At 46.8% G+C, this 13,425-nt stretch overlaps 1 protein-coding gene across 1 annotated transcript; it reads right to left on the bottom strand.

Moving 5' to 3' along the window:
* Window positions 1–3,971: 3,971 nt before the first annotated feature.
* STMN1 (stathmin 1) lies at window positions 3,972–10,600 on the bottom strand. The gene is made up of 5 exons (XM_059690740.1): window positions 10,519–10,600; window positions 8,967–9,039; window positions 8,299–8,471; window positions 5,744–5,935; window positions 3,972–4,485 (listed from the first exon to the last, which is right to left on the bottom strand). Exons 2-5 carry the CDS (start codon window positions 8,977–8,979, stop codon window positions 4,414–4,416), a joined length of 450 nt encoding a protein of 149 aa, XP_059546723.1. The 5' UTR covers window positions 8,980–9,039; window positions 10,519–10,600; the 3' UTR covers window positions 3,972–4,413.
* Window positions 10,601–13,425: the final 2,825 nt, after the last annotated feature.

Below are 13,425 nucleotides of genomic sequence, written 5' to 3'. Positions count from 1 at the left end.
AATAACACGTGCTGGAGAGAATGTGAAGGAAAGGCAGCCCTCAGGCACCATTGGGATGTAAATCAACGCAGTCACTCGGGAAAAGAGTATAGAGTTTCCTTTAAATAGTAGGAGGGGATGGGGTAAGGGTAGGGAAAATTGGAGAAAAGGGGTTAAATATGTGGTAACAGAAGGAAACTAGATTTTTGGTGGTAAGCATGCAATCGAGTATGCACATACTGAATTATAATGCTGTAGAGAGCTGTGAGAGCACGTAAAAGGGGTGTCTAGCTTCGCTGGGAGCCCCACCAAGCCCGCCCCAATCCCAGGGATACTGGGGCTTCTTGCCAGGAAGGGGGGCGGAAGGCCACAGGATGGAAGCCTGGGCCCGAGGCCACCTGCGCCCAGAGGCTCAGTGCCCCTCACACCCACCATTCTGCTGCGGCCGCGGGGATTTGGCTAATCTCCCACCTGTAGCTTCTTCACTTGGACCCATTTCACAGCCCACTTGTCCTCGTTGGACTTGGTGCCCAAGGACAGGGAAGGTACCACTCTTGACCACGCTTGCTTTTCGCAGAGCGCTTTTCCCTTCTGAGTCCTCCCTTTTGGAGCTCATCAAATCCTACAGTTAAGTTTTTAAAATCTGGGTGTGCACAAAACAAGTCAGCACACCCTCCCCGGCCCTTTCAGGGCACAACACCAGCTTCTGCTGGCAGAGGCCTCAGACGCAGGGACACTGTGGACCTTCTGTTTGACCTGAGAGAAGAGCGAGGAGGTGGCAGGAGACTGAAGTAGCAGCAGTTTCTGGGGCCTTGGAGTTCACCTCAGTGGGGAAATCCTGAATGGCCCCTGACCTCAGGGGTCTGCAATCTAACCAGGTAGAGAGGACCCAGAACCAGGCTTGGATTTGGAGGGGATCTTCAGGGCACCGAATGTAACCTCCTGCCCAAAGGGGGAGCCCTTTTCTGGGGAGCCAGGCCTTCACCTTCGTATTGCTCCTAAGTGAATGTTTAACAGGGACCCGGACAACTGCATTACATAGTTGGGGAGCCAAATTGTTCCTGGAAGGACAGACACACAAGGGGTGCTAAAACAGCCCTGGAAACCAGGACTCTCCGCTGGGAAAACAGCACCCAGAGCAGAGAGGAAACCTTCCTAAACGTCTGGTGGGTCGGGGCCAAAACCTCTCTTCTCCAGAATAGCAGGTTACTCCCGCCACCAAAGCACTAAAGCCCCTTGGTTGGTACGAGCACAGGGTCCAGAACAGCGTTCTTAGCTGCTGTAAACTCTCCTCCTTCCCCCATTTCATCTCTCCATTGCTAGCACGTAGTCCAATGTGGTCCACATTCTAGGTGTTTGTTAAATGTAGATTTAAGGGCTTCTTCACATCTTTCAAACCTCTTTTCCACCGAGGCCACGCAACCACCATGTTCAAGTGCAAAAGCTTCAGAAAGAAGGAACAAGCCTTATTTTCCACTCAAACCAAAGGGAGTAGAGTGTGCTCCTTGGAGAGGCCTTGCTGGGAGAGGCACACACTGAGGCCAGGAGAGAACCCCTGGGCACCCACCATTCCTCCTTCCCTCCAAATTATATGCAAAGGATTTTGGAGTGGAAGGTAGTTAACTAACCTAGCTCAACCTTCTGTTTTATCTAGGAGAAAACTAGGCCCAGGACTAAGTGTCTCTCCAAGGTCAGAGTGAAACAGAAAAGCAGGGCTTCTGACTTTGTGGGTAAGATGCACACCCTTTAGTCTGACATCGTTGTCATGAGGTGGGAGCGGAGGACCACTTTCTGATACTGTGAGGGCCACCTCGGCTGGTTGTAACTAAAAGGATCCAGCTTGATCCTTTTCTTGCTTTTCCCTTCTGAGCCCTACATAAACAAAAGCTTACTGCCATCTACAGGACACCTTGTATCATTACTCCAAATTTCTACCTTTGGGCCATCTTTATATCCCAGCTACTCAGAATTTGTTTTAAAGGTTCCATCCACCATCTGACCCAGGCAAACCTCTAACACCTACTAAGTGCCAGAGACTGAGGATCCGAGTTCCTGCACACAAGCCTCACCTTGACCTCTATTTAGACACTGTCTGAACCCACTGTGTTACTAAACTACACTTGATCTTGTTCCTTTTGGCTCTACATGGCCTTAACTCTTTAAATTCATTTTTATTTTGAATTCCTATAATTGATCATTTTGGTCTAAGTAAATATATAAGCCAGTACAAGGTACACAAAAGCTGCATAATCATTTCTAATTCCAAGTGTAAACTTAGCTTCACTCACTGGCCTCTGGACAAAAAAAGTACTTTTTTATGAGTCGTGCTAATAAATATTTACTAAGTAGTTCTAAGCGTGCTCTTTTTACATATACCAACTCACTTAATCCTAACATAGAGGAAGACTGAGAGAAGCTGTTATCCTTCTAAGTTTGGTAAAACCCTCATCAAGATAAAGGCAGAGCTGCAGAGCACTCTCGGAGGCATGCAGACCTGACTGCAGTATTAGCCCTCCTCACCATAGGTGCTGGCTCCCAAGAGCTGGTACACAGATGGCTGAGAAGCAAATAATCATATGGAATTAAGGCTCTTTCCCAAATACCCTGGGAAAGCTGCCAAAGGCTTTCCCTGAACTGAGAGGCAGTGCTCTGACAACAGTATCACACAGCCTCTGGATACAAGATGAAGTAACTGCCAATCTTAAGCACCCAAGTCAAATGCTGCTCCCGGGAATGCGGTTCCCTTTAATCACGTCACAGGAGTTGCCACAGGGGCACAGAAAGTTTTATGAATATTCCAATTCTTGAGTCATAGGTTCCATAGCAGGAAACGGTTAATATGCACCCCATCCCCAACTGTAACACCAAGCAAACTGTCAAATACTGCCGGGAGCCGGTCCATCCTTGCTGTTTCAAGGGACCTGGCATATATGGCATACGGTTCTTAATATGTTTGCTCACCTTCTTGGCGCTGTGTTTTAACCAAGGTCACCTCTCCGAGAAAGGTTGAATCCCCAAGTAGGGATTTTCCCCTGAAGTTAGGGAGGGAATAAAACCCCTCAACTAAGTGCCAGGCGGGTAATTAATCACTTTAACTATGAACAATCATGCTTAAGCTACATAATCTTTACTCCCCGGAATGGAGATAAGAAACGCCCTAACCTTTGTAATAGAGATTGACAGGATTAAAATGAACTGGTATAAATACAGATGTAACAAGACAGCAAGTCACAGGGCTTGGAAGACAGGACCAAGAGAGACAGAGCCTAGGCACAGAACCTACACAGAACGTTCTCTAGAGACAGAAGAACTTCGCTGGAGAGAGCATGCCGGAGGATCCTGGACAGGGACTGGCCTCGGAGCCTGGAGGCGGAGCCTGGCGAGAGAGCATGGCAGGGGATCCTGGACTGAACCTGACTGCGGAGATTGGCAGGAGAGCCTGACTAGAACCTGGTGACTGAACCTGACTGGAGAACCTGGACAGAACCTCTCTGGAGATCCAGACCAGAACTTGGCTAGAGATCCGGGCTAGAGATCCTGGCTAGGCTGCTGATCAACTGAATGCTGCCTCCGTGTCATTCCTTCTTCGTCGACTCCGTCCACACCTTTGGGGACCCCTGGACCTGCTGGGGTTGGACCCCGGCAAAATACCTTTAACTAGGATCTAAAGATTTCCTCTAAACTATTCTCTAGAAACATCATTTGTGGCTTGAAGTCTGCCTTTTTAACAGGGACACAGAAACAAAAAAACGCTTGTTTGCAAATAAACATCAGAAAGACTGTGTAACAGCTGATCTGGGCCACAGCATGACAACAAAGTGACGATTGTGGAAGAAGACAATGCAAACAACTCTGGTGCAAAAGTCTCAGGGCAGAGAACTTGCAGGATGGGTATTCCCGCCAGCCCAAAGGCCCCACCCAGCACAACAGAAGCTAGGAGGGTCTCCATCACTGGGCAATTTATTACCTGGGTCGAAATAAGTCACTGCCACTAACAGCACTGTGCAGTTTTATTAACCATTCAAGTACAGTAGCATCTGGTAAGATCGGGACAGAATTGGGATTTAAAAGTGAACAGATATTCAGCATCTAACAATTTAAAAGAAGCCACTACATACTCTTTTCACAAACATGTTTTCACAGAGCCAAAACAGTACTAGCCATTGACCCAGCACACCAAGTGTACTGAAGTAGAAAAGGTACAACAAGAAAAATAGCTACATTAGAAAGACCTCAACACTTTAGAAAAAGAGTAAAACACTTTCAGTTTCTCCCCTTTAACCCCTAAAACAACATCATACAATTTGGATCTACCTATGGTCCTACATCAGCTTCTAGAATATTTGTCAGGAGGGCAAAATAAAATGACACTGGCCAGTACAGTCTTTGGATATTTAGGAAGGGGAGGGGGAGAAAATCAGTTCTCAAAACAAATTAGTCAGCTTCAGTCTCGTCAGCAGGATCTTTGGATTCTTTGTTCTTCCGCACTTCTTCAATGTGCTTGTCCTGTAAAGAAACAGTATATATCATCAGTCAAATAAAGCAGCCTGCCAAGTCACACTGCCTGAAGAGGCCCAACACAGCGTCAGTACGTTTATTATATAAGTAATAATATTATATAGTAGTCACCCATTTCCTCGGTTTTGCTTTTCGTGGTTTCAGTTAACTGCGAGCAACTGCAGTATGAAAATATTAAATGGAAAACTCCAGAAATAAACATTTCATAAAGTTTTAAATTATGTCGTTCTGAATGGCATGATGAATTCTCATGCTGTCTCGCTCGTCCTGCCAGGGTAAAATCATCCCTTTGCCCAGTGTATTCACATTGTACTACCTGCCTATTAAGTCATTTAGTAGCTGTCTCAGTTATCAAATCAATTGTCACGATATCACAGTATCTATGTTCACGTAACCCTTCTTTTACTTAATGACCTGAAAATACAAGAGTAGTAATGCTGGCAATGTGGATATGCCAAAGAGAAGCCGTAAACGTTATCACAGGCAAGTATGCACAGGGAAAAACAGTGTATACATTCAGAGTTTGCTACTATCCGTGGTTTTAGGCATCCATTGGGGGTCTTGGAACACAGCCCACACAGATGAGGACTACTATATAATTGTATTATGTGAATCACATAATTAAGAGTTCTAAGACATAATCTTCAAACTTCCTGGATCACCCGAGGAATCTAATGATTCAGCCTCCTACTGTTCTTCCAAAGAAAGTGCTATTATGATGGAAATTGTTGAATATTCCATCGTATTTTTTTTAATTGATTTCATTTTTAAAAAATATATTTTTATTTCAGAGAGGAACGGAGAGGGAGAGAGAAACATCAATGATGAGAATCATTGATCAGCTGCCTTCCGCATGCCCCCTCCTGGGGATTGAGACCACAATCAGGCATGTTGCCCTTGACTGGAATCGAAACCTGGACCCTTCAGTCCTCAGGCTGATGCTCTACCCACTGAGCAAAACCGGCTAGGGCTATTCCATCTAATTTTAAAACAAGATACCTCTCATTTATGTTTTTATTTTATTTTATTTTTTTGGGTAAAGAAGCATGAATTTATTAGGTCATCTGGAAAACCAGATGGGCTGAGCCCCAAAATGGCACCAGCGCAGGAAGGACACCTCTCATTTAACATGTTAAGCCCCCAGATTGATGACAAAGATGCCAAACACCTTTGATCAAGGCCATTAGCGGAAGCCAGTTCACCGGTACATGAAACTTCAAGCCTCCTTCAAGGCGGAGACACCCACCTTCTCTCGCAAACGCTCCAGTTTGGCAGCCATCTGTGCCTCGCGGTTCTCCTTGTTGGCTTCCATTTTGTGGGTCAGTTTCTCCTCTGCCATTTTACTGAAGTTGTTGTTCTCTTCGATTGCTTTCTGAAGCACTTCTTTCTCGTGCTCTCGTTTCTCAGCAAGCTGCTTCAAGACCTCAGCTTCATGGGACTAAAGGCAGAACATGAGATCTCTTCAGATAACACTGAAGCGGGCCCTGGATTATCTGTATCTAAATATTATGAACATCATTTTCTAGTGTTTGTGTTTACTTTGGCAAACTGTTTGCTCAGAGAACCTTATCCAATTACTCCTTAAGGAAATCCTTGTAAGATTTACTGCTTAATGGTATCAAGATGACTTGAGTGAGATGCACTTAAAAATGGAACTTTATTTATTTATTTTTTTAAAATATATTTTATTGATTTTTTTACAAAGAGGAAGGGAGAGGGATAGAGAGTTAGAAACATCGATGAGAGAGAAACATCGATCAGCTGCCTCCTGCCCACCCTCCACTGGGGATGTGCTTGCAACCAAGGTACATGCCCTTGACCGGAATCGAACCCGGGACCCTTGAGTCCGCAGGCTGATGCTCTATCCACTGAGCCAAACCAGTTAGGGCAAAAAAATGGAACTTTATTATAAAGAATTTTGTTCTTTAACTTCAAAGGCTATCCAGAGAAAATTAGCTCATTATAAAAAGTGTAACCATACTGATAAAATACATGAATGACAGAAATTTTAAGCCTCCAGATTACTAGTTAAGCCAAAAGGATTTCTGTCTCAGAGAAAAGCTTTCCTCTGTGGAAGCTGCAGTAACGTCCAGACCCTGGAGCTTGACTACCATGGTGTGCCTCCTTCAACAGACTCAGAATAGCTTGTTACCAAACAGGCTCCGATGTGTTCGGAAGCACTGACTTGCAGGAAAACTACAGAGCATCTGCCACTGGTGCTGTTAATTCTCTTTTGCAAAATCCCAATCATAAAGCACAGGCTAATGGCTACAGGGCCACGGTGGCTTTCTCAATGCTTCTCTGTCCAGCTTAGGCTGCATTTCTTCCATGAACACAAACGACAGAGGAGAGCAGGTAGGGGCGATGCATCGCTGCACACACTGCCATCTTCCTGGGGAAAGGCTTTGCAGTGTTGATAGTGGGCTAGTGTCCGTGCATTCAACGGTGGCACTGAAAAGTGCACAGCACCTGCGACAGAAGCTTAAAAAGGGGCCTATATGTGGACGTGTGTGGTTACATGTATTGGACTTAAGTTGCACTTGCTGTGTTGATGGTACGTGCATTCAACGGTGGCACTGAAAAGTGCACAGCACCTGCGACAGAAGCTTAAAAAGGGGCCTATATGTGGACGTGTGTGGTTACATGTATTGGACTTAAGTTGCACTTGCTGTGTTGATGGGGGCAGGTTATTACTTCACCTTTTTCTGATTTAGTTTCCCTAATTTCAAAATTAAACCCATTAACCCCAATCAGGGTTATTGGTAAGGGGGACTAAATGAGAATTTATGTAAAATTCTCGATTAATAGAATAATGTTGAATGGAAGGAAATATTCCAACATGTTAATGGTTATTTCTAGGAAGTAAGATAATAAATACTCAATTTCGTATTTATAAACTTCTGGGTTTCCCAATTTTTCTATAACAAGCATATTAATGCTTATTGATTTTTCTGATTAGTTATTTTTAAAGATGTCTACTTTAAATAGCTTACATAAGAGAAAAGCTGCCACAATACCAGAATGCCAGCTGAGCAACAAAATCACACTACTAGCAATTTAAAATGTTTTTTCTTTTTCTTTCTTTCTTTCTTTCTTTTTTTTTTTTTTTATTGATTTCAGAGAGGAAGGGAGAGGGAAGAGAGAGACAGAAACATCAATGATGAGAGAATCATGGATCGGCTGCCTCCCACACGCCCCCCACTGGGGATTGAGCCTAAAACCTGGGCATGTGCCCTGACCGGTAATCGAACCTGGGACCCTTCAGTTCGCAGGCTGACGCTCTATCCACCGAGCCAAACCAGCCAGGGCTGAAGTTTTTATTGTACAGTTCTCAAGGAAACAAAAACAAAAATACTACACAGGCACACACACAAATCAAAAGAAACCCCCAAAATCTAAAAAGACAGAAAAAGAGTCATCCACCAATTCCTTTTCAAAGAAAAAGCATGAGAAGCATGAACTCTGGTTTCAGACAGACCTGGGCTTGAATTCTGGCTCCAATACTCATTGGCTATATGACTTAGGAAATGACAACATTCTCAAGACCATTTTCTAAGCTTGGTATCTATCACCTACCCTTTTAGAGTCACTGTATTAAAAGAGAAAAATATAAGTAAATAAGTTGGTGTATAATAGGAGCTCAATAAATGATGTATAATAGGAGCTCACTGGCATTACATAATTTTCACGTAAGTATAACCACTGTCTAGCTACAATTCTGTTTTCCTCCTGTTGTGGAAATAAAACTGATTTGCCACACTACTTTAATAAAGACCATTTTCTGTGAATTGTGATGTTTACCTTGCGTCTTTCTTCTGCAGCTTCTAATTTCTTCTGAATTTCCTCCAGGGAAAGATCCTTCTTCTTTGGAGGGGAAAGGGGGAATTCTGGGACGGATTCTTTTGATCGAGGGCTGAGAATCAGCTCAAAAGCCTGGCCTGAAGCACGCTTCTCCAATTCTTTCACCTGGATATCTGGATTTGATCGTATTTATAATGTATTCAGAAAAACAGGGCTTTCCTATTCTAATAAACTGTTCTATAATTTTCTAAAAGCCAAATCAATGTAATGAATAGAATTAGGGCTAATGAAGCTGTGTTTGCAAGCAAAAAATTATGTAAATACCACGTCCCCAAAAAACAAAGTTCAGCATTTTCTGATTAATAAATACCATTTTGATATATCAGTATTTGACAATCACTTTCATGAACAAAAGAAAGACTTGTGCAAAACTCCACATTTTGCTTCAGAGCAAGCCAAATCGTCTAATAATGAAACAATTAATTATAAGCTCTGGGTACGTTCAAATGATAGCCGTTTTTTCTTCTTTAATTATTCTCCGATGTATAAAATATATTCTTTATAAAACCAAAACACAGGTACCAAATTAATGGCTAAGACTTAAGCCACCTCCTGTTCTTAAACCATAAGCCCATCACAATTTCCGTTTTCCCAAATCGTTTACCTACCAGAAGAAGCCATGGTGAACAGAAGACAAGAGCCTGGCAATATATTCTACACAATCCACTGGCAAGGAAAGCCCTGAAAATGATTTTCAAAAGCATGCAATCAATTTCTTTGCATTTCTATATATCATCAATCCCTTGGGGACCTCAAATCACATCCACATAAATCAATGTCAGAAAAAATCACTATCGTGGAATTAAGTAAGACATCATTAACTAGAAATTATGGAAATCTCAAAAAATACCAACCATTGGGAAATTTCAACTGAATAGAACGTTGGTTGTAGTTCACTCAACAGTAAGACCGGAGCCATCTTAATAGTGCCTACAACTCATTGTGCAAATGAAATACCCACCCCTGCTTTGTCTATGTCTGCCATGGTGGAAAACAAAACGCCCAGGCTAATATTAGCCAGTAATGTTGAACTCCTATTGTTCTTGGGGCTTTAGCTCCTTGTCCAACAGCGGGCAAAATGAGTTTTATCAATGTCTACGTTTTACGTTCTATTTGCTGCCTTATGTCACGAAAAATTCTACATCCTATCTTGATATTTTTAAGGTCATGATTCTTGTAGGCCCTACGCTAGTATCAAAAACCTAAGATTACAGGTCCCTACCGGCTGGAAATTAAAATCAGAGGCAGAGAAATGCTCTAACATTAGCAGAGCATTGAACGCAGCAGCGGCCCCCAGGGTGGGCGTGGCCCTGGCCCGAAAGCGGCCCCCGACCAATCAGAACACGCTCAATGCTCCGGCCCCTGGCCCCGCCCCCTTCCTCCCCGCGCCTTTTCGAATCCGAACTCACAACACCCAGGAGCCCGCGAGCGTGGAAAGGGGAGGGGTGGGCGGGACTAACGGTCCTATCGGATAACTCCGCCCACCCCGGGCTTCTCCCCGTGGAGCCCCCCCCCCCACTCCCGCCAAAATCACCTTGAAGCCACCCCCACCCAGCCGCGGCTCGGGAGCGGGCCGTGGGCCAGCCTCCACACCCGCTCACCACCACCTCCCTGCGCTCCCACCCAACCCACTGCCACCCTGGCTGTCCGCGCCCCGCATCGCCAGGGCAGGAGTCTCCGTGGGGTGTTAGCCTCTCGGGCGCGGCCCCACAGTCGCTGGGTGAAGAGCATCGCGAGGAGCGGGCGCAGCCCAAGCGTGGCGCAGTCTGGCCCTAAGGGCGCTGCTGCCAGGAGGCGCCTCCCTGGCCCTTCAGACAATGGGGACCCCAGCGGGGCCACGACTGGAGTAGGAGTGAGGGAGGCAAACGGGGACCCACGCCCCCTATTGTCTCCTCGACAGCACCCGGGGGCTAACGCCGGAGGCTTGCCCAGCTGGCCGCGCCCCTTCCCCAAGACAGCCGCGCCCCCAGAGAGTGGGGACAAAGCCCAGGCTCCGCCCGAGCCACACACAAAGCGCAGCGACCCCCACCCATCAGCCCCTCAGGGGCCCGCGGCCGCGCCCGCCGTCTCCCAGCTGGGAGCCGACTCGAAGACTCAGCCCATCCCGTCCATCCCGTCCCCCTGGCTGCCTGCAGGCTCCTCCAAGAACCCCACACCCACCTGCCCGGTCCGAGCCGCCTGGCCGCACTGAGCACCAACAGACCCGAGCGCGCACAAAAGCGCCAAACAGCGGCACGTGACCTCCCCGGAGGGCTCTGCATTGGCTGAGAGGGGCGGCACGTGCCGGCCCCTTCCCCCGACAGCGCAGTGGACCCCGCCCCTGTGGGCCCCGGAGCACCTCGGGAAATGTAGTCCAGGCTAGCGTGGCAGGAGGACAATGCGAGGGGTGGGGGCGTTTAGGGGTCTCCCCAGGTGTAAACCGGGGACCCAGGCGGTTGTCTAGCGGCGGAAAAGGACATGGCCCTTGGTCTGGATCTGAACCAGCTCTCCCATCCCTGGGAAAAGGGCAGGACGGGGCGGGGCGGGGCGGGGCGGGGTCCCTCCGCACCTCTCCGAGGGTGGCTGCCTGGACTCCGCCTCGGTTGGGCTACTTGCTCCGCTTCGTCGAAAGGACAATACTCAGATAGCGCAGTGCCCCAACGGTTTCCCATCCGGTGCCTCTACCTAAGATGCCCAAGCCCTTGTGACAGGACAATGCCACTCTACGACCCTTGGAAAGGCCCCCTGCACCCGAGGCCGTACCTTGGCACCTGCGTATCACCTGTATTGTGACATCATCATAATCCCTAAACCACTCCGCCCTAACAGATCACGGGCGTGGCTCTTTCCTCACTCTGTGCGTTCTCGCTACCATCCTACGGGTCCCCAAACTGGCGATCAGAGCTGAGGAGGGAGAGCGTGAGTGACTTAGACCAAAAGCTCTGGAATTTGATCTCCTTTGGTCTAACAGTCACTTGGCTTAAATGCAGACTCCATCTGTTCTGCCTGCCTTTGGCCAGATGATAGAGAAGGAAGAGCAAAAGCAGTTACACAGACTGCCCTTAAGTGTTGCTTTTGTTCTCGGAGCACGTGCTCCCCAGAGCGATGCAGGGCCTTTTTTAAAAAAAAATTTAAAACAAAAGGAGCCACAAGGTCACTATTCCTCCACGCCTGGATAGATCCAAGCACAGCAGAGGTACAAAGGAAATTGGTCTGACCCTGGCTATCTGATTAGAATGATTGGCCTCCCTCTTCCCACAAAAAGGCCCGAGGGAAAAAAATAAAATGAATATGGTTCCCAGGCCCCTCCTCCCATTCCCCTGATCAAGGCTGTGTCCTCAGGTAGTGGTCATTACACTAATGCACCTGCTTTGACATCCTAACTGGGTAGAAGAATACCTTCATTTTATTAATCAACGGGCTCCCTCTCCCCAAACCCAGAAACAAATATGTCCAACTCTGCTGAAACAACAGTCCCAATTTTAAAAGACTCTCCATGTCCTGCTAATCACTAAAGATGTGCTGGAGATAAATGCAGTGAATCGGTGCCAAGACAAGGAAAACTGGATCATACAGGCAGCAGACACACCACACAAAGCAAACAGTTAGCAATGTACTGTGGCCTGAAATGTGCTTGTTGCTGCATTTTCTACAACAATTGCCCTTCTGTGGGGTCAGCCTTTCCCCTGCCCCCAATCTAAGTGGTTTTCCCTTAGCATGTGAGCAGGACCAGAAATCACTCAGATTCTCAGCCCTGAAAGGCTTCTCCTTCTCAGACCAAACTTGGCCACGAAACATCCAAGTGTTTCCATCTTTTTCAGTTTTCTGAGTGAAATTTCAGAAATCGTTAGAAAAGCTGGAGAGAGGTGAGGACTCGACCTCCCTGAAGCGACAGATTGGCAGGCAACACAACCGAGCAAGGAACCCAAGACCAAGAGTTCTATTATCCCCGGAACCACCCTTTATCTTGAAGTCTTTGTACTTGATCTGGAGGTTTCCAGAGGAAGGTCCCACCCATTTGCTGCATTAAAAAAGGAAAAGGAAAGAAATTGCCACGCAAAAATCTCACATTTCTGACTATTAATGTTGTGACAGGAAAAAAATTAATCTTTCAAAACACTGATTATTTTAAAGCATTTACAACGCTTCCCCCACCTTTTCTTTCTCCTTAGAGCAGATGTCTATTTCCATGGAAACCATAGCTAGCAAGAAGATGTCAGAACTCATGTAGATTTCTAATCCTTGTTAAGGATGCCACTTAGCTTCTGGGTTTGTTGTTAGATGCCTGGTCCTGCCAGTTTGGTGACAAGGATTTCCGGAGAGCCTCGCTGTTGCTTGGGGACTGAGGGGGCTGGGATAAGGTTTCCCCTAGAATGATCCCAAGAATAAAAAGGTGCTGGTGCAGTGGGATGATGCCTGTTTTTAGGGTAGGGTTGTCTTTCTGAGAGCCAGATCAGAGCTATCTATTGTTAGCTCTTAGGGGTGTTCATCTATGAGCCCTGGAATAGGAAGGGCTGTCAAGTATAAGGAGACAAAACAGTTTTGCCACTTCACCATGGAGAGGGACAGAGCTCCCTTCTTGGACGCTTCCTAAAACTAACTCAAAACCCGGTCCCCCCTGAAGTGGCAGCACGAAGTTAATGCTCACATCTTGGCTCTGTCTCTCTTTGCCCATGAGAACTGCTTTTGCCTCTGCTCAGACGGTTTGGTCGGATTGCACTGGAGCTGGCTGGAACTGGATCAGCACAGAGTGAAGTCGAGATAGGGCAGCCATCCAGATTATTTGATCTGTGTAGACAGCTACAGGGGAGCACTTCAGGCTTCAAAGTCCAGAAGGGATGTCTACACGGATCAGTCGCGCCGGGGCAGTTGTCAGATCTCCTCTGTTCTTACGGAGCACCGGCAGCCTTTGTCCATTGTTGGTGCTGAGGCCGCAGGGGTTGTCTCCCACATAGGCACTCGCTCCGCCTCGCTTACAGGGCCTGTCCTTGGCAGAAGGGTGTCGTGGGAGAGGCTTTCTCCTTGTCCCCAGCCTCTCTGTTCCCTTTGTCCCCTAACATTGTGCTCTAACACTCCCCTCCCTGTTCA

This window comes from Myotis daubentonii, chromosome 3 (genome assembly GCF_963259705.1).
Source record: "Myotis daubentonii chromosome 3, mMyoDau2.1, whole genome shotgun sequence".
NCBI classification, from domain to species: Eukaryota; Metazoa; Chordata; class Mammalia; order Chiroptera; family Vespertilionidae; genus Myotis; species Myotis daubentonii.
The sequence above is the reverse complement of the archived record's forward strand: the minus strand, read 5'-3'. Positions and strand labels throughout refer to the sequence as shown.

Bases quoted from the DNA above. Each gene is read 5' to 3' on its own strand.
- STMN1 (XM_059690740.1), bottom strand. The intron at 5,936-8,298 runs GTAAACATCACA...TTCTGCCTTTAG, and splicing joins CTGCAGAAGAAAGACGCAAG to TCCCATGAAGCTGAGGTCTT. The intron at 4,486-5,743 runs GTGGGTGTCTCC...GTTTCTTTACAG, and splicing joins TGGAGCGTTTGCGAGAGAAG to GACAAGCACATTGAAGAAGT.